This window comes from Mus caroli, unplaced genomic scaffold, assembly GCF_978045245.1.
Source record: "Mus caroli unplaced genomic scaffold, Mus_caroli_1 scaffold_3, whole genome shotgun sequence".
In the NCBI taxonomy this organism is placed as follows: domain Eukaryota; kingdom Metazoa; phylum Chordata; class Mammalia; order Rodentia; family Muridae; genus Mus; species Mus caroli.
The window spans coordinates 109,382,226-109,403,140 of NW_028227258.1; the positions used below are offsets into that span (position 1 = coordinate 109,382,226).

The 20,915-nt window shown below is 41.6% G+C and overlaps 1 protein-coding gene across 1 annotated transcript in view; it reads left to right on the top strand.

The window, feature by feature from the left end:
- Positions 1 to 12,104: 12,104 nt before the first annotated feature.
- Positions 12,105 to 20,915, top strand: part of Cog6 (component of oligomeric golgi complex 6) — a 34,488-nt gene continuing 25,677 nt past the window's right edge. The window contains exons 1-7 of the mRNA XM_021158642.3: positions 12,105 to 12,296; positions 13,745 to 13,888; positions 15,462 to 15,533; positions 16,377 to 16,435; positions 18,647 to 18,758; positions 19,793 to 19,875; positions 20,218 to 20,288. Of these exons, the coding sequence (XP_021014301.1) occupies positions 12,144 to 12,296; positions 13,745 to 13,888; positions 15,462 to 15,533; positions 16,377 to 16,435; positions 18,647 to 18,758; positions 19,793 to 19,875; positions 20,218 to 20,288 (694 nt within the window). The 5' untranslated portion in view covers positions 12,105 to 12,143. The remainder of the gene's footprint in view (positions 12,297 to 13,744; positions 13,889 to 15,461; positions 15,534 to 16,376; positions 16,436 to 18,646; positions 18,759 to 19,792; positions 19,876 to 20,217; positions 20,289 to 20,915) is intronic.

Below are 20,915 nucleotides of genomic sequence, written 5' to 3' on the forward strand. Positions count from 1 at the left end.
AAGTGCTGATGACAGAATGAATATGTTGAGAGTAGAAAAATGAAGCAAAAACAAACAAACAAAAAACAAGTTAAACTTGAGAATTTATTCTCAGACTTCACCCTGACATCTTCGAGTTCTTCCTGGTAAGGAAAAATCCTCTACCGTCCCTCTGTGTTGCACGGAAATGTCTTTGTTGAGTTTTCCTTTCTCCATCCCTGCATATCCATAGCAGTATTGAGTCATGGCAGAAGGAAAGTAAAGGCTGAACATGAACAAATTCATGTTTAATTACATATCAAATTCCTCCCCTTAACAATTTCTTTCTACTCAAATTTAAATCTAATTTTCAAACATATTTTAGCAAAAACAATTCAGTGCAGATGAGTATATTAAATTCCCTAGAAGTCTCAAATTATAATAGTTTCCCAAACTATTATACCCAGCTATAAGGTAAACAAAGGAATCCCAAACACAGGGAAAGTCTAGATGTCTTTCTTATCTTCCTTGTTCAGAATCGTGACATTTTCAGATCTAAAAACTAGTCTTTTTTTTTTTTTTTATTCCTATGAGTATGGGCAGGGTTAGGTGACAATGGCCACTGATGTGTGTCCTCTGTGTGTGGGCACATCAGTGATGTGTGTTGGTGATCAGGAGCATAGGTGGATTTCCTAGGATATTACCACAGCAGCACACAATCAGAACAAACAGACATATGGATCAGCATGGATGTGCTGACCCCAACCACATCTGAGCATTTAAAGAGCATACAGAAGCAGACCACAAGGTGTTAATAAAACAGGGACCCACAAATCTTAAAAGAAATAATTTAGAGAGTATCTAAATGCAGGATATTACATAGTTTCAAAGAACCTAGATACTTATGTAATACAAAGGGTGAACTTGGTCAAGTCAAAGAGAACTGTGTGTGGCGCCACACAAGGTCAGCACTCCATCGGTTGAAACAGGAGGTCCTGGGCACCTTGCCAGCCCTGACTGGTAGATTTCTTACTTTAACCAGTGTGCTTTTATAACCTTCATGTGGCCTTCCACTGGCATATGGTGGACCTACCAGGGGCCACACACTTGTGTTCTGGCCTTCTCCCAGCAGCTGTCAACTGCCTATAGTTCCTTAGCTAGAGGTGTAACAAGGGTGAGAGCTTTTAAGGTCACTGATTTTAAGTCTTTATCCAACAAGTCTGTGATTACAGAGACTTGAGAGCTGCCACATGAGTGTGGGGAATCAAACCTGGGTCTTCCAGAAAAGCAGCTAATGCCCTTAATTGTTGAGCCATCTCTCCATGCCTTCCCCCCAACCCTTCAAAAGTTGTACTTTGAAATTTGCTTGCTAACTAGTGGTTTTCTGTATTAGTCTCGGTTCTCAGAGGTACAGAACTGATAGAATTAATCTATATATAAAAGAGGATTTATAAAGTGGTTTACAGGCTGTGGTCCAGCCAGTTCAGTAATGGCTGTCTCCCAGTGAAAAGTCTGAGAGTCCAGTAGTTGTTCAGTCCATGATGCTGGATGTCTCAACTGGTCTTCGGAATATGCCGGAATCCCAGAAACGTAGTTTCTCACATTAGTAAGTTAAGTGTGAGGGCAAGCAGGCAAAGAGCGAAAGCTGTTTTCTTCCTTGTCCTTTCTATAGTCTGTGACAAGAGCGTGTGGACTAGATTTAGTGTGGGTCTTCTAACCAAAATTCCTCACAGGTGTGGCCAGCGACTGGGGTTTTTATTTAATTCCAGGTGTAGTTAAGTTGACAACTTAGAAGAGCCATCAATTTCCATGAGGATGTTTGTTTTAATTTGTTTATAGGCCTTTCATTTTGTTTAACCCCTCACTACCTCCTCCTCTCTCTCCTATTCCCTCTCCCTAACATAGTCCTTTACCCTCAGTATTCACACCTCATCTTTCAAGACACCTGTGATCCACTACACATCCACTATTTTAAAGTCGGTCTGTGAGACAGTAGGCTCCATACAGTTCTCATCATCTCTTCCACACTCCCACTCCCCTTCCTGGTCATGGTCTTCACCCTCAGAAATCCACCTGAACACATTTGTCCTCACCTACTGTGTATGGCTCCCCTTCACATAACCACCAAGGCCTCTTCCTAGTCTACTGGCTTTCACCTGGGCTCCAACGGAAACAGACAAAACAAAGCAGAAAAGTGAAGGTAGGCTCCACTCAGGAGAGAGAGCACACACGCTCTGTCATTCTCAGTTTGAGTCGTTTAACTCAATATATTTCCCCCGGGTACTTCGTTCCCCTGCAGATTTGATGATTTCACTTCCCATCCTAGCTGAGTAACATTCTCTGTATATATGGATCGCATTGTTGCAATCCAGTTATCTGTCGATAGGCATCTAGGTTGATCCCATTTGCTAACAGTAGTGAGTAGAGCAATAGTGAACGTGGATGTGTTTCTACAGGGAAACACTGTAAGTGTCTGTACTGGCTATTTTTGTGTCAACTTGACACAGCTGAGTTATCACAGAGAAAGGAGCTTCAGTTGAGGAAATGCCTCCACGAGATCCAACTGTAAGGCATTTTCTCAATTAGTGATCAAGGGGGAAAGGCCCCTTGTGGGTGGGACCATCCCTGGGCTGGTAGTCTTGGGTTCTATAAGAGAACAGGCTGAGCAAGCCAGGGGAGGCAAGCCAGTAAAGAACATCCCTCCATGGCCTCTGCATCGGCTCCTGCTTTCTGACCTGCTTGAGTTCCAGTCCTGACTTCCTTTGGTGATGAACAGCAGTATGGAAGTGTAAGCCGAATAAACCCTTTCCTCCCCAACTTGCTTCTTGGTCATGATGTTTGTGCAGGAATAGAAACCCTGACTAAGACAAATTGGTACCAGCAGAGTGGGGTATTCCTGTGACAACCTGACCATGTTTTGGGGAGGACTGCTGAAGGACTTTGGAACTTTGGGCTTGAAGATCCATTCGTTGTTAAGAGCTCTGTCAGATGTTGTGTAGGAGCCTGGAAGATAATGTTGAGAACAGTGCAGAAGATGGAGGTCTGGTTTGTGAAATTTCAGAGGGAAATTTAAAGACTCTTTTTCAGGGCCATTGCTGTTTTGATTGTAAAGATTTTGTAGTTCTGGTTAGCTGGGGCTGAAGAATCAGCTGTGATTAACAAGATACCAGAACTACTAAAGCAAAAACTTTGCATTACTGGGACTATTGATGCTGGTTAGCTGGAGCTAAGAAATTAGCGGTGATTAAGAAGAGACCAGCATTGTTGAGGTGACATCTTCTGGGAAGTGTTTTCTGAAAGCACAAAGAGGCTGTGTTCCAGAGATAGGCAAGGTTGTACTTCTGCAGCGGGACTTGGTAATGTGGAAGGGTCACCCAGGTGGTACTGGTTTTGAAGGCATGAAGGGGTCACACAGAGCAGCTGAGGCTTGGCACTGTGAGAGGCCATGGAAGGCCATTGGTGAAGGTGCAGCCTCAGTTGCAATTGAAGGCCCAGGACTAAAGGGGTCATGCAGTGTTTTGGAGATGCCAGTACCACGAGATGACCACCAAGAGCAGCAGCAGCAGTGGAGTACAGGCATCTGGAGCCCAGAGGACGACGTGTGTGCTACAAAGGGCATGGCTGGAGAAGTGACCCAAGCCCTTGGAGGAGCCCAGAAGATCGTGAGTTGGATCCCAGACATTGGACTGTTGGAGATTGATTTTTGCTTTGATTGTGACTGTGCCCTGATATTTTCCCTCTTGAAGGAAGAAACTGTTTTAGTGGAGCCCACAGTTAAGAGACTTTTAATTGTAAAAAGACTTTGGATTTTAAAAGAGATGGATATTTTAAAGAGATTGAAATTTTAAGAATATGTAAAGACTGTGGGACTTTTAAAGTTATTTAGATCTTGGGGATGAATAAGAATGTAAGGGTTGAGGCTTACTAGTGATGTGTTTGTGTGTCAAGTTGACAAGGGGTCAATTGTACTGGCTATTTTTGTGTCAACTTGACACAGCTGAGTTATCACAGAGAAAGGAGCTTCAGTTGAGGAAATGCCTCCACGAGATCCAACTGTAAGGCATTTTCTCAATTAGTGATCAAGGGGGAAAGGCCCCTTGTGGGTGGGACCATCCCTGGGCTGGTAGTCTTGGGTTCTATAAGAGAGTAGGCTGAGCAAGCCAGGGGAGGCAAGCCAGTAAAGAACATCCCTCCATGGCCTCTGCATCGGCTCCTGCTTTCTGACCTGCTTGAGTTCCAGTCCTGACTTCCTTTGGTGATGAACAGCAGTATGGAAGTGTAAGCCGAATAAACCCTTTCCTCCCCAACTTGCTTCTTGGTCATGATGTTTGTGCAGGAATAGAAACCCTGACTAAGACAGTGTCTCTATAGTAAAAGGTAAAGATCAGTAGGTACATGCTTTATTAGAGTTCTCTAAAAGAACAGACCTGGTACATATGCTATAATTATATATGTAACATGCAATCATATAAAGTATAAAATATGATATGTAATATAAATATGTAAATAATATACAAAATATAAATGTACATTATAAATATATAAATATAAAAATAAATTACAGAAATATATTGTGTACTATATATTCTATTGTCATATATTATATATCATATTATATTATATGCTATATGTTATACATTATGTCATACATTATATGTTATATACTATATTGCACATAATATATTGTATATATTATATATTATAATTCTACATTATATAGTATATAGTATATATGTAAGCATTTATATATATGTGTGTGTGTGTGTATGTGTACATATGAAGAGAGGGAGAAAGTGTGTGTGTGTGTGTGTGTGTGTGTGTGTGTGTGTGTGATTTACTAGACTGGCTTACAGGAAGTAGTCAGGATAGTCCAACAATGGTTGTCTCACAGTAGGCAGATTATACAGCGGTTGCTCAGTCCATGAGGTTGGTATCTTTGCAGTTCCAGTCTGGTGTTTGACTCTAAGAAAATTCCTGGAGGGATGCTAATTTCAGTCTAAATTTTCCATTGTAAAATCATGAAGAAGCAGTGAAGACTCTTGGTGAAGACATGCCACAGCACCAGGACAGATAGACTTACTAGCAAGAATGAGAGCAAGCAGGCAAAACACCAAAGTTTCGTTTTTTATGTTCTTATACATGGGCTGCCATGGGAAATGTAGCCTGTATTTAGGGTGTGCATGCCTGTCTTATGCAATATGATGAAGACGTTCTCTCTTGGAGTGCCCAGGGGCTTGGGCTTCACTTGATTCCAAGTATAGTCAATTTGAAAATCAAGATCAGCCATCATCCAGCCAGGCGTTACAGTACATAGCTGCGCCATACGGCATTTCTAGCTCTAGGTTTCGAGAGACTGATTTCTCCAGTGCTGCCTTTGTTTACATTCCCACCACTGGCGTATAAGAGCTCTGTTTTGACACGCCCACACCAGCATAGGTTGTCATTTGTAATCCTGATGCTAGTACATCTTACTCCAGTGTTAGCTAACCCAGGTTCACTCTGTCCCCGGCAACATTCAGCCCATCTTTTAATCAGGCCTCTCATTGGATGCTGGATCGCAGAGGCTGCTGGTCTATTGCCATGCTTTCCCCAGACTCCTCTCTGTGCTCATCTCTCTATCGGCTGGATTGAGTGACAGTGTCCATGGCGCAATGATTGAATTGCTTGACCGTAATAAAGCAGACCATCTTAGACAGCAGGCAGTTCTTCAAGCAGACTAGCCTCAGACTACCACCAAGTCAGGCCAGAATCAGCTATTTACAATGCGTGTGTAAATCCTTCAATGTCACCTAAAGTGATTGGCAGTTGCTAACCAGTCACCATTGAGGCTTGGCTCTCAGATCCATTAGAGTCACAGCAGAATTAGGTCTTGCTGCTTCTGGACAATTATGTCCTTAAACTGACAGAATTGTACAACATTAATATTTTCAATTAAAATCAATGCTTGCTCTAGAACAATGACAGAATGCTGCTGTTGGGTGTCATTGAATTGCTCGTTAATATTAATTTGCAGTTGTGGAGAAACGGCTTAACAACCGGACTACACATATATAATTTAAATATTGATTAACTAGGCCATAAATCTGTGCTTATGAAACAAATTGCTTTTAGCCATCTGTGTTTGATTTTTGTGGCCCTACTTAGCATTTTTAAAATTCATAATATTTGAGTCGCAACTTGTACATTTTTAGGAGCTTCGTTGTTAGCAAATATTTGCCAATTTTCTCATCAACCTAAATTCTTTTAGATCAGAGTCATAAAATTCTCTTCTAAATTTTTTTAACTAAAATATACCACATATTAATACACTTGGTATCAATAGCATCCTTGCCACCTGTAGTTTATTGAATGTGTTTTAGGAATCTGAGGTTATCTTACAAATTTGATTTTTTTTTTCCTTAGGACAGAATAATGAAGGTAACTGAGCCCAGATTAGTAGGATACTAAATGTGAAAATGTATTTTTCCCCTTGATTACAGCCAACAACTTGCAGTATGTTTAAGATACTAATATGCACAGCATCTCATGTTTGTAACATGCCAGGAACATATAACACAAAACAGTGACTATGTTGCAATCCTGAGACAGTGGGTTGTAAGAACCCTGAAGCAAAGCTACAGCGACAGGATAAATGAACTTGCCAGGCAGAGTGAGGACAAGAAAGCAGAAAGCAAAGGCTTCCCTCTTCAGTCTCCTCTAATGTGGAGAGGAGGCCTGCGCCAGGTTTAGGGTGGGTCTTCCTGTTTGAGATAATCTGACAAGCAAACTCTTCACTGGAGTCCCCAGATGCTTGGGTTTTAATTCACCCTAGGTGTGATCAAGTTGACAACCAAGATTAGCCAACCCATGTTTATGTGTCCGTGAAAGAAGGAAATCTGTAAATGTAGGAAAAAATTGCATATGAAGTGTTTTGTACTATCCACAACTTCGGATATCTACTAGGGATTTTAGAAGTTATCCCTTGCAGTTAAAGTGGGGGCTACCATACTGTCAAAATGTGCCTATTAATTCTGTACCTTTAAAAATTAAAATTAAAACTTTAAGAGCTGAAATAGTTCCCCCCCACACACACATATGTAGCAGATGTGCAGCTTGGGTCTTCATGTGGGTCCCCCAACTGGAGTGGGGCCTGTTTCTAAAGCCATTGTCTGTCTGGAATATGCTCCTCTAACTGGGCTGCCTTGTCCGGCCTCCGTGGGAGAGGATGTGTCTAGCGCTGTAGACACTTGATGTACCAGGTGATATATTTTATAAAATGAAGTATGATGCATTGGGAGGGGGTGCCCATGTTTGAGGCATTCCCCCCAGGTATCAGCTGTATAACAGGTGACAGGCCAACTATAGGAGGGAGTTTATTTGGGACTTGGGAAGGGGGTCTGAAGAAGGAAGGAGAGGCAGAGAAAGAAAGGGGACAGAGAGAGAGGAGAGAGAAAGAATGGAAGAGGCCAGCAGGGGAACATGTGGGGAGAGAAGACAAAGATGGAAAGGGAGGGAGAGGAGGGGAGGGAGGGAGAGGAGGGGGAGGGAGGGAGGGAGAGGGAAGAGAAGAAAGGGAGAGGAAGGGAGGGAGGGAAAGGGGAGAAGAAGGGAGGGAGAGGGAAAGAGGAGGAAGGGAGGCAAAGAGATGGAGAAAGGGAGAGAGAGAAGAAGGGAGAGAGAAGAGGGAGGGGGAAGAAGAGAGAGGGGTAAAGAGAGGGAGGGAGTGGGGAGAGAGAAGCCAGAATAGTCCTTATATACCTGGCCATTTCTAAGTAACTATTGGGTATGGCCTTGAAGTCTAACACCAGGGTTGGGGGGATTCCTAGGTGGAGTCTCCACCCTCTCAGAGGACAATGGGCAGGGGGATGGGGAGAGGGACTGTGTGAGGGGGGTACTGGAAGGGGGCAGTGAACGGAATTTAAAGTGAATAAATAATTTGTTTTAAAAAGAAAAAGAAAATAGCAAGTTCAGTGTGCCAAAATTAAGAACAAAATTGCTCATACTATTGAGATATACACTGTGAAGACCCCTTCTTTTCCTATTCTTGTATTTTCTGTGTTGTGTGACCTAGTTTTGCCTTTTCCATTCTAAATTTGGCACAAGAAGATGTAGATTCCTGGATTTGATTCAAGCATTGTCTTCATCTGTGCATAGCTTCACACCAGCCCAAAATTGCTAAGTTATTTATCTTCCATCTGTTCAATAAGTTTGATGTAGTTCTTAGTGATTCTGGACAAAGACCCGGGACTGAGCCTATTTCTCCAGAAAGTTTGACTTAGGCTTCATGTCATACACAGAACCCATTAATGTAGAAAAGAGTCCCTTTCTTGCAAATGGCTTCATCTGGCTATTTTATTTTTACTACAACTTCCTACACAAGTCTTGCTCTAACCCCTTTCATAAATCTAACTGCCTAATTTGGGTCCTTGACAACTTATTGCTAACTTGCCTCCCTCCAAGTTGCAATCAATCTCCACTGACTGCTGAAGTTAATTGGTTCTTACCCTTCTACTTCCCGGTGCTAGTGCTGTGACTAATATCTACTACCTAGTTGGATTTTGCACCTTTCTTATATGGATTACTTTCTTACCTGTGTCACAAACCACAAATTTATGGTTATTACATTGACTAGAAATAACTCTCCTGAGTTGTATGATGTCAGGTTGGGTCTGTAAATCATGGAGTCTTGATCAATAGATGGGCACGTGGCCAAAGTGAGCTTGTGTCCAGACTTTGAATGTTGTGCAAAAGCAGAAAAATGGCCAGTAGTCCTAAAATCTGTCCAGTGGTTCCCCAAGACCTCACACTGCTGGTTAATTTCCATCCAGGTCTTCATCATTCCTGCAGTTCTATGACCTGCCTTCTTATCTCACCAATAATTCATCCTGGGGATCAGCACACACACACACACACACACACACACACACACACACACACACTAATTTTTGAGTCCTCTGAGAGGCCACACTACACCAACTCTGAGTGTCCATCACCCTTCTTCCTAGTTACCCATTGGGGCCCGTGCACAAAGTAAAATAGTGTTAAGAGTATGGATTTAGCAGCAGGTAGGTCCTTACACCTGTCATTCACTATTGAGCACCCAATTTACAAAGGGCAACCAAAGCAGAGCCTCTGAAGATTCACATACACAAGGAGGACTGGCTGCATAGAATAACTAGTCTTCTTCTCGTAGGGAGGGAGACATATTTTGTTCTTTTAGTCATCCTTTAGGGTGCTAGTTTTCTGCTACTCACCAATTACTGAACACTTCCTACCTCACTATAGTTTCATATACTACTTTCTTCTTACATTAAAAAAAAATTCTTGAGGATGGAGAGATGGCTCAGAGGTTAAGAGCATTGGCTTTTCTTCCAGAGGTCCTGAGGTCAATTACCAGCCACCACATGGTGGCTCACAACCATCTATAACAAAATCGGGTGCCTTCTTCTTGTGTGCAGGCATAGATGCATGTAGGATACTGTATACTAAATAAATAAATCTTAAAAAAATAGTTACCATGAAAGAAGTATTAAACCTATGGAATTCATTAGTCTTATTATGTATTTCAGTTTGAAGAGGGAACTGCCCTATAATGTAGAAGCTATCAACAACCTGCTAGCAACAGCCAAGAAATGGCACCTCATTAGTCTAGGGCCCATGCTGTTCTTAGCTAGAGTTCATATTGATTCATTACCTCCTGTAGTCAGAATATATAAACTAGAAACAAAGCAAGTTTGTGTGTGTGTGTGTATGCATGTGCGTGTGTGTGTGTGTGTGTGTAGAACTGGACTTCCCATCATATTGTTCTTTGTCTGCCAAAATATATCATCATCATCATCACACCAATACTGGACCTTAAACCAGTGGTGACATCTTGGTGTTTGCAATTGACAGAAATGAGGTCTTGCATTGAAAGATATTAGGACATTAAGATAACAACAGCAGGGACTCATTGAACTAGAGGCTGAGAACTCCTCATGATGCTGAGTGACCAAACCAAGAGAGACTCGGGTGGCTGTATGACAGATCCTAAGGAGGAACTGGAGTCACCTGTGGAGTGTGGGAGCAAGGATGGGACCTAGAGAATCACCAGACCATTTCCTAGAACTGCCATGCTCTGGGGCAAAATGAAAACCACGGAAACCTCATACAGGCAGAACCACCCAAAGGCTCTGATGCTTTTTGTGTGACTGTGTAAGTCACCTGGCCAGATATCAAACCTTGGTCAGCTAACGGTCTGGAAAAGACAGAAAGCTTGCATTCCAGCAACAGCTTAGTGACAGTTGTGGGAATAAGAACTATAGTGTTTACCCATTTTATTCTGCTTGCTTTCTTGAGGAACAGCTTCTATAGGATTGGTTATTCATGGTTACTTTACTGCTATTGAGGCAAAAGTTGATGCACAGCAAAATCTTGACTTGACTTGAGTACAAATACAGATTGGAGTAAGGCCCCCGCCCATGCAAATACTGAACAAAAATGTCAGATTTTTTAAATTAATTAATTTATTTATTTATCATGAGGAACTTAGGAGTTATACATTTTTATTGCTATAGACTTTGCATGGGGGAATTAATCAATTATTTTAAAGAAGTGGTAGCAAGAAAGTTGTTATTTGAAGAGAATATACAAGGCATATAGAAGTTGATAAGGGTTACAAGGTCTGACATCCTTGGAAGAGTGGTGCTGTGGTCTGAATGCTTGTGTTTCCCTAAAATGCAAACACTGAATTCCTGGTCTCTGCTGTTTGGAGGCTGAACCTTGAGCTATGACTAGATGAAGAGGGCAAGTTAGTTATGATCTTATAAAACAGCTCTCAGAGAGCCAGCTCATCTCTCAAATCTATCAGATGAGGTTAGCAGCACAAACATGCCCATCCATGAACAAAGAAAGGGACCCCTGCAGAGCCCAGGGCCCTTGGTGCCTTGACTCTGGGCCTCTCATCCTCCAGAACAATCAGAAATAAATTTCTATTGTTTGTAAGCTACCAAGTATAGAGCATTTTGCTGTAGTAGCTGAAAAGGATTAAAGAAGATTGCAGGAATTAGTATATAGAGATTTGAAATTTGGGGTGCCTGTGCCCAGTAACATGTTATGGCGAGAAAGTTGCTACCACAGAGCAACTGCCAATAAATAAGACTAGTTCAATAATGTGAATCTGAACTTGCAGGTCTAATCAAAAAGATCCGTTAACACTATCACAGTATGGCCATTATTGATAATTGCCACCATGTTTTGTAAATCAAAAAGTAATATCGCAGGCTGAAGAGATGGCTCTTTGGTTAAGAGCACAGCTGCTCTTGTGTAAGACCTGGGTTCAGTTCTTAGGACCCCGGATTGAAACCATCATAGCCCCAGCTCTAGGGAGACATGACGCCCTTTCTGGCCTCCACTGGGACAGCATATATAAAGTGCACATCCATGCATGCATGCATACACACATACACACATGCATACAGGAGAAACACTTTCTTGCTCACTGCTTTCCAGCTACACTGCCTTTGGTCAGTTTGTGAGAATGCAAAGTTCCTTGTTTCTGGGCCTTTACATGTAGGCTTTCTCCTATTAGGAGATTTCTCACAGCTCTGGGTCTCTTTTAAATCTGAGATTAAAGGCCAGGTCCTTCCAAGCCTTCTTGAGTAACCACTTTGCCTGCATTTCATTTCTTTCCTCTGTCTCTTCATTGACTTCTGTTTACTGTCTTGTTTATTATTTATGTCAGTGCACACCAGCAGCCCTGGCAAATATTCTAGCTTCGATTGATGCTTTTCAGAAAGATGAATTCAGATAAAGGACATTTAATTGCAATCAGTTCTGTTGACCATGCATGCCAGCTACTGGTTTTGGCGTATTTTACATATACTACATTATTACTTTGGCTTTTTTTCCCTCAAGATTCAGATTCCTGAAGTCTCTTTTACAACCTCCAATCTCTTTTTTGTTGTTGTCGTTGGTTTTTTTTTTTTTTTTTTTTTTTTTTTTTCTGGTTTTTCGAGACAGGGTTTCTCTGTATAGCCCTGGCTGTCCTGGAACTCACTTTGTAGACAACCTCCAATCTCTTCTGAGCCTGTCCTCGCCTCCCAGGATTTTAAAGTAAACCGGGCAGGTAGAGCGTCTCGGGTCGCGGTGCGCATGCGCGGCCAGGTGTGCGCATGCGCGAGTGAGTGCACAAGCGCAGTGCTTCCGTTACGCCGGGTCTGTTGGCGATGGCTGACGCCAGCGGGGAGGTAGCTGCGGTCCCCGCCTCCGGGGCCGCCAGTGGCTTCAGTAATGGGGCAGGTGCGACCCCCGCGCAGCCCAACAATCCGCTGTCGCGTAAGCTGCACAAGATCCTGGAGACACGGCTAGAAAATGACAAGGTAATCGGAGGGGGCGGGGCGGACCCCCGGTCTCGGGCAGAAGCTGCTGCTGTCCTAGGCGCAGGGAAGCGCTTTTTGGGGTAGCTGTGCCCTGCCCTTGCGCTCTTGCTGTGTCCTTTACTTGAACTCCTTCCCGCACGCCCTCCCCTTAACCGTCTAGAGCAGTACTTCGCGGCTCTTATCAGAGCTGGCCTGTCTCCCCTACAGCTTTGAGTAGCCAGGTATAGGGGCTGTGCCTACGTGGCACAAAAGAATACAGTAAGGTGGGAGCCGTAAAGACGTGGGTAAAGATAAAGTAAGTGAAAATAAGCTGTCAACAAGAATTTGACTCCTGTGTGTCAAAAACAGAACATTAACATGCTGAGTTATAAATAAAGCCCTGGGCTAGATAGGGTTGTGACATGCTACCAAAAGCCATACCGAGTAGGACAGCTTGGGATGACAAACCCAGTGTTAGCATCAAGAAGAAAATACAAAGCGCTTCTCAAAGCGGACCTTAGGTCCACAAAACATAACGAGAAAAAAACAAAACAAAACAAAACAAAAACATCATGGTCGCTGATTTGAGAAGTTTGCTGCGGGTCTGATGAATAAAACTTTCTGAATCCCAGTGAACCACAGTACTTCAAACCCTGCTGCAAGGACTGATCAACATAGTAGACCCGTTTCTCCAGCACTCCCAACTGCCAGGCACACAAGCCACTCTTTGCAATTTGAGTGACTCGAGCTATAAAGTTTTGCCTGCATTTATCTGACTTCTTACCAGTTGGCTCTCACTTCTTCAAGCATCTTGACAACTTTGTGCAGGAAGAAACACGTTCACAAACAACTGGAAGCTCCCTAAGAGTTCACAGAATCCAGAACTCATGGGCAAAAATGTGTCCTTTGTAAAGGTTTCTGTTTTAATTAATAAAGGTGTTTGAGCTGTTGATTTATAATTGACATTCTAAAATCAGTTTCTTTTGCACCAAACCAGTATAAATGTACATATTTTTATCTCATGATAGTTGGTGCTATAACTTTCTACACTTTGACAATTCACTTACAGTCTCTCAGAACATATACTACATAAAGAATTGCCTTCTCAGAAATGGAGGAGGAATGGAGGGAGGGGAGAGGGACTGGGAGGAGAGTAGGGGAAGGGAAACTGGTCAGGATGTAAAATAAAGTCAAATGAAAAACGGGAATTACCTTCTTTTAAAAATTAACAAATATATTAAAGTCCAAAGCAATTCTGCTGTGTATTACACTTACATATATAATTATATGTAAGTATACTGTTAATTGTGTCCTGGAAGTATATTTACTGCTTATTAAGTCAGATATTACTTTTTGAGTAATTTAGTGGAAATAAGTCAATTGAAAATAATTTTATTGAGTTTTGGCTGGATATCAGGAAACTACTGAAGAGTCAGCCCCAATGATGTTCCTTGTTGTCACTTCGGCAGGAGATGTTGGAAGCTCTCAAGGCCCTTTCAGCCTTTTTTGTTGAAAATAGTTTGCGGACTCGAAGAAATTTACGTGGTGATATTGAACGCAGAAGCTTAGCCATCAATGAAGAGTTTGTAAACATCTTCAAAGACGTGAAGGAGGTATGTAACTTCTTTTAATGTTTATGGAGAGCTATATGTTTGGTGTTTTGATTTTTTTTTTTAATTAAATTGCAATGTTATCTGATAATGGTCAACTAGAAGCCAAATTAAAAGCTTTTGTTTGAATTATTGTCATTTCTAAATTCTTTATCTCTATTAAAAACTTACAATATTTATTTTGAGATATTATGTTAAGAATTGTATTTTCTTAATAAAAATAATCACATTTTGTCAGTGGCTTTCCAGAGGAGATATTACCTCATTTAGTGCACTCCTGAGGTGATCACTCCTTCACTGGAAAGTGATTAGTACTGGGTTAGTTTTGTCAGCTCCTAAGGTAGATAGGTTCCAGGTCAAGGTGATTACTTCAACATGAATAGCAATTCAACATGCTTGACTGTGGTTTATTCAACCATAGGATAAAGATCAGTGTTATTTATTAGGTTGTGCTTTCTTTACTGTGTAATATTTCATGACTATTAATATTACGTTGTTAATGTTGCTATATACTGACGTATTAATGTAGAAATCAGATGGAAGTGATAAACATGGTTTTAGCGAGAGTTCTAAAGTTACTAGGTCTCGTTGATTGAAGGCTAATAATCTCAGGGGTGGAGAGGAACACTTGGTTTTCTGAGTGACGTGAGGAGAGGTAAGTACGTGGATAAAATTACATTTGGAATTGCCCGAGAATAACTCGGTTTATAAGGAGAGAGGAAACATGGATAGGGAAGCAGGCAGACAGGAGAAGCAGGAATGGCCCCGAGTTGATGCTTGCTGGGGTCGGATGGAGTGCATGAGGATTTACAGTGTCGAAGTCTGTAAGAAATCGTTCCTTATAGTGGCCCGTGATGTTCTGTAGCCAGTAGGCTTGCTCAGGGAGCACAGGGAGGTGATTGAGTAAGAGTTAAGATGAAGACTTTATAAATAGGGCTGTGCGTGTAGCTCAGGTGGTAGACTACCTGCCTAGCATCACTCAACAGTAGCATCATCCTGTTGCATTGAATTGCTTTCCTATATTTTGAAAATAAAAGTAATTTTTAAAAGAAATGATGGGGCACTGAGCATGTTAGTTTATGACTTCTAACTTTATGTAGGTATCTTTGAAAAGCACTGGTTCATCTCAGCTGCTAATCTAACCCCCTGTCCAGGGTTAGCTGAACTGTCTCCCTGTCACTTTGTTTGGAGGCCTCTTGACTGTCCTGCACATGTTGTACATTTACTGTTTTGTTCTAAGATCTTTTCCTTCTTAGAAATTAACAGCTAGAACACACACACATACACATATAATTTTACATATAAATATAAATTTGAAGTACATATAAATTGGAATAATTAGGCCTAGCTACTATACTTCTTAACTATATGGTTATTCTTAAGTTCTTAAGATATGTAAACAGATACTCATTTGTTTAAGTTTTTTATTTTGTTTTGTTTTGTTTTCATATACCTTCTAAAATAAATGGACCAGTATCTTAATGCAACACACAACAAAAATTGTGGGATGTGGCGTAAAAATGACATTTTCCTTTATGCTGTGTACAGTAGTCGATGTTACTTTTTCCCCTTTCAGGAACTTGAAAGCATCAATGAAGATGTACAGGCCATGAGCAGCTGTTGTCAGGACATGACAAGTCGCTTACAGGTACCTTACAGTGGCTGGATTCTAAGGTAGCCCCTGGAAAAAGTGAGGCTTCAAAAGTGTATGAACACCTGACATGTAATGTAATGATGTGTAGGGAGCTCATATTACAAGTGTTACTGTTTTCAGAAGAGCGCAAAACATGAGAGCCCTTGTGTTTCTCTACCAGGTTTGGCCTTTCTCCATTGAGTCCGTCCACCGGCTGCTGGCGCCTGATTTGTCGTATTCTATAGTTTGGGGTTTTGAGATTTTTGTTGGGTCACTTGTGCTTTCTTGGGAACTGATTCATAGATGACTGGCTAATCTTCGGATAGCTTGTTGTTGTTCACCAAATTTCACTTGTGGTTTTTTTGGTAATGGCTTAAAAGGGGGCAGGAGAGCATTTCTTGGTATGAAACTTGGGCAGGAACAACCAAGTCTATGTCTCCAGCACCTGTTCTTCAGGTCCTGTGTTATCTGGCTCTGAGACTTGATTCCCATCAGCTGCGCTGTTGAAACCGGTACCCCTAGATACCAGTGACATAATTTACGGCCCCATTTAGAGGTTTTATAGCCTGCAACTCACCCAAGCACAGCGAGAGCCATGTTCTTGCCTCAGCATGCTCCCCAGTGCTGCCGCTTGACTGCAGGGCAGCCGGTCCTGCTGGCCTTGGAGCTTCAGCACTCAGAGGGGACACTTGTTAGAAGGGGAGCTCATGAGCCGGGAAACGTCTGTGCCAATTTCTTGGGCCTTTTTGAGCTCCTTGCCGTTTGTCTGAACTTCAAGACGTGGGGATATTAGCTTTATGAAATATAATGAAGTTGGATACTGATGTATACTGATGTTGGGTGTTTTTACAATTTTAGGCAGCAAAAGAACAGACTCAAGATTTAATAGTAAAGACCACTAAGCTGCAAGCGGAAAAGTAAGTCATCTCTTCATTAATGCAGATTAAGTGGAAAGCGGTAAATATACCAAGTCAAAATGGAAGTAATGTAGAATGTGATTCAAGGCTCACAGAGCACACAGGCGCCTAAGCTATTAATGGGCAACTTCAGCATGGAAACAGTCATTAGGGGCATTATGCCTGGTTCTTGGTGTAAGAGATTCCTTTGTTTGGGAATAGAGGGTATCTGGTATTTGGAATCAGTTGTAGTGATAGGATGTATGGTCAGTGAAGACTGCAGGGGCACCACTTTAACTAATGAAACCAAGGAGAGCAGGTCTTTGTGCCTGGTAATTGGTGCTCAAGATGAATCTAAAGACAGCTCCGAAAAAGGTTGTTAATAAAATGGTTAGTTTCTGTTCAAGGAATTTTATGAAGTTTTGTAATGACTTTTAAACCTGTATAATGATGGTTGGCCCTTTATCTGACAATTAAAGTCCATTAGATGACATATACCTGTCAGCTCTATGTAGAATTCATTAGGGGTTACATGATTGGTTCAAGTAAATACCTGGATTTTGTTTCCCTTTTAGGATCTTGTGTTTTTCATCACAGAGATATTTGCTTTGTGAATTTAAAGTCTTCAGCCTAAAGATATAAGCAACACAAGGCAGATATACCTTGCCATGACTATAATTATAATACTTATCTTTGTTAATTCTCGACAGAATGTTTTCAGTGTAGAATATTGCTACTCTTATGTGTTGGGTAAAGTCTCTGCCACAGATATATCCCAGCCTCAGATTTGCAGTCCTCCTGTTTCCCTGCCTCGCAGGTGGCAAGTGTTGTAATCACAGGCATGTGTCACTGTGCCCTGCCTGCTATACCCAGGATGTATACAGATCTAGGGGTCAGACACTGGCGTGCTGAGTGGCTACATAGGGAGCTCAGGCAGTGTTGGCATTTAGATGAAGACTCTTCCAGTCCCCTGGTCACTGCAGACTGCCTTTTACTCTAGAGAGTTCCTTTTCCTAATTGCCAGATAGCCTATCTCTAACATCCAGATTGAATAGTTTATAATACTGTTCTTATTGTCAAGTAGAAAGGGTGGTATATTAGGGATCTCTAGAGTAACAGAACTTATAAAATGAATCTCTGTCTCTATGGAAAAGAGATTTATTAGAATGCCTTACAGGCTGGGGTCCAGCTAATCAACAATAGCTGTCTATGAATGGAAGGTCCAAGAATCCAGTAGTTATTCCATTCACAAGGCTGAATGTCTCAGCTGGTTGTCAGTATACCCTGGAATCATGAATAAGCAGTCTCTAATGATAGTGAAGGAATGGACTTGGTAGTGAAGGCTGGAGCAATTAGGCAAAGAGGGAGAAAGAGCTTCCTTCTAACATGTCCTTTATATAGGCTTTACATCAGCACAAGGTGTCCAGATTAAAGCTGCATCTTCCCGCCTTAAAGGATCTGGTTTAAGGGTCTATCTTCCCACCACAAAGATTTGAATTGGAAGCGAGTCTCCCCATTTCAAATGATTTAATTAGGAAAAAAATCCCCCATAGGCGTAGTCAGACATTTGGGGTTTAGTTAATTCCAAATGTGGACAAGTTGACAGCCAAGAATAGCCACCACAAATGGGGAAGACCAAAGGTGTTATTACAGGCTAAATCTTTGTCTTCTTTATTTGAAATATTCTCTGTAGATCAGACTGGCCTCAAACCCCAGAGATCTGACTGCCTTTGCCTAAATTTGAAATGTAGGCACATATTTTAATTAGAGACATAGCTTTTTTTATTTATATTCTCATTATCTCTTTGTAACATAAAGTAAAAATGAACAGAACTAATTTTTTGTTTGCTGTGTGTTTTGTGTGAAAACTTTGAGGTCAGGATATGTTAATAAGTAAGAGAAATTGCTTGAAATCAAGAGTGTATTTCTGTCTTGGAAAATACCCTTTGTAAAAGACTGTCAATTGGTGCAGCTGCCATTTGTGAAGATATTTCTTCCTTTACCTATGAACAATACCTTTTTCTGTGTGCAGATATGCAGGGCAGAGCAATAGCAGCTATTTAGGAGTCCTGCATGCTGCTGCTGATCCTGCATCATCTGAGATGGAAACGAGGCTTTCTTGTAGAGAGAGCAGCTTTCACAGTTTTGCTCTGTTCTCTAAGACACTATGTCGGGTATTTACTTTGTAGAGGTGCAGAAGCATGATGTACTTCATATTTCTTCCTGTTACAGCCAAAGACTAGAGATTAGAGCGCAGGTTGTGGATGCCTTTTTGTCCAAGTTCCAGCTGACTTCGGATGAAATGAGTCTCCTCCGGGGTACAAGAGGAGGCCCCGTTACTGAGGTACATTCTTGTCTGCCAGGATCACTTAGAGTGTAGCAATTACAGATGCTACAAGGAAGATGCGATTTTAAAAGCTGAATTTTCACATCTAAGAAGTGATAGTGTGAAAATATTTCTAAATTTGAAATTAAAGCACATATTTTAATTAATTTGGGGTTTTATTTCAAAGTTGTTCAGTCTGGCGTGGTGGCACACACCTGCCATTAATTCCAGCATGTAGGAGGCAAAGTTAGGCAGATCTCTGGTGTTTGAGGCCAGCCTGATCTACATAGGATATTTCTGACATAGAATACAAAGATTTAGCCTGTTATACCATCTCTCAGTATAAACCATGCATATATGTTGTTTTCCTTATTCCTGTTTTCATTAGGATAAATAATAATACATTGTTTATTTTTTCTTTTATAACTTTATCCTGCTTAAATTGGAATTTGCTTATTTCTCTCTCTCTTTTATGCTTTGCCACACTTTGCAGACTGAGTGACAGACCTATAAAGCCTCTTAAATGCTATTTCTTCTTCTTTTTCCTTGAAGTTATGCAATTTGTCCAGAAAGGACTCTTTCGGTCTCTTAACCCTTAAGGCTCCGGTATATTCTTCCTGCCCAGAGTCCCGCCTGTTTGATAAGCATCTCCCAGTCTCTCCTACTGGTGAGGGAGCAGGAATGCACTTGGAGTGCAGATGTAGCAGAGACATAAGGCTTGCAGTCCAGGACTGCAGTCCTTTCACTCGGCCGTGTGCTTGCTGAGGACGGGGACTTAGTCTTTACACATTTCCTATTACAGGCAGCCAGCATAGTATTTGTTACATTGTGGGCACTAGATTAATGGCAGGCTTAAAATGAGAAGAAATACCTATTATGCCTTCTATAAATGCAGATGAAATCTGTAAGACTTCATTGGAATAGAATAGAATAGAACAGAATAGAATACAATTTTGTTTCACCTTTGTAGTGATCTTTTAATTCAGAGTAGTGTACTTTTTCCTGAAAACACAGGTTTGTTTGGTTTTTTAATGACACTTTTAATTTTAAAGGACTTTTTCAAGGCATTGGGAAGAGTGAAACAGATTCATAATGACGTCAAGGTTCTTTTGCGAACCAACCAGCAGACGGCAGGGTGAGTAGGCGCTTGGAGAGCTAGCTGCAGTGGTGCTTGCATTGTAAACATTAGAGTCACTCCGGCTTCTGAAATGATGGTCTTGGAAATAGGAATGTAATCTTCATTAGCCTTTGGGAAATTGGAAGTGTATCGCCTCGTGTGCTTGACGGAAAACAAAAAACTAGTGGGAATTAGCTGATGGAATTACAACTTAATTGTAAACAAATTGCTGAAAAAAATTCCATAAAGTGATAAAAAGTTAGTAAGGGCTAAATTGTTATGTAATTAACCCTGAGTAAATCCTTAGGTACAAGTGTTGACTAAAGTCTGCATTGTAACACTTTTTAATCTCCACTTAAGTTTGCAGATTATGGAACAGATGGCCTTGCTTCAGGAAACTGCTTATGAGAGACTTTACCGCTGGGCTCAAAGTAAGTCACTTTTCCATGTATGTTAATATTGAATTCTTAAAACTTCACCTGGCCTTTATTTGATTTCTTACAAGGTGTTTGTATGCACGTGAGTGTGTGTGCCACAGAGGCCAGGTGGGGTGTGGGACCCCAGGAGGTGGGCACAGGTGGCCATGAGCCTCCTCCCGACACGGGTGCTGGAAGCTAAGCAGCATGCTCTCTTAGCTGCCGAGCCGCCTCTCTGTTGTCTCTGATGCTTTTTACACAGCTGAGCAAACTTTGCATGTTCACATACCATGTTTGTGTGTTTATCAGGAACATTGCTCGGGAGGGGGATAAATGAAGACGCTGTCTCTGCTCTAAAGGAAAACAGCAAAGATGACACTTGTGTCCTGAATAAATCAATGAGGGCAGCACTTGCTGTTTATGTGGCTGTAATGTGACGAATGGTGAACTGTGGTAAATTACCGCGAACTGAGATGCAGTGATGAGGGTGTCATATTGGCAGTCTCGTCAGAAGTCAGGCGCGGTTCTCACCGTGCTAACATTACAGTGTGGAAAAGCCCTGTTGAGGTAGTTTCTCTCCTTCCTCAGTCTGTGTGTTGGACTGGTTGGCTGCTTGCATTTGCAAGAATGAAGTCTTGAGTT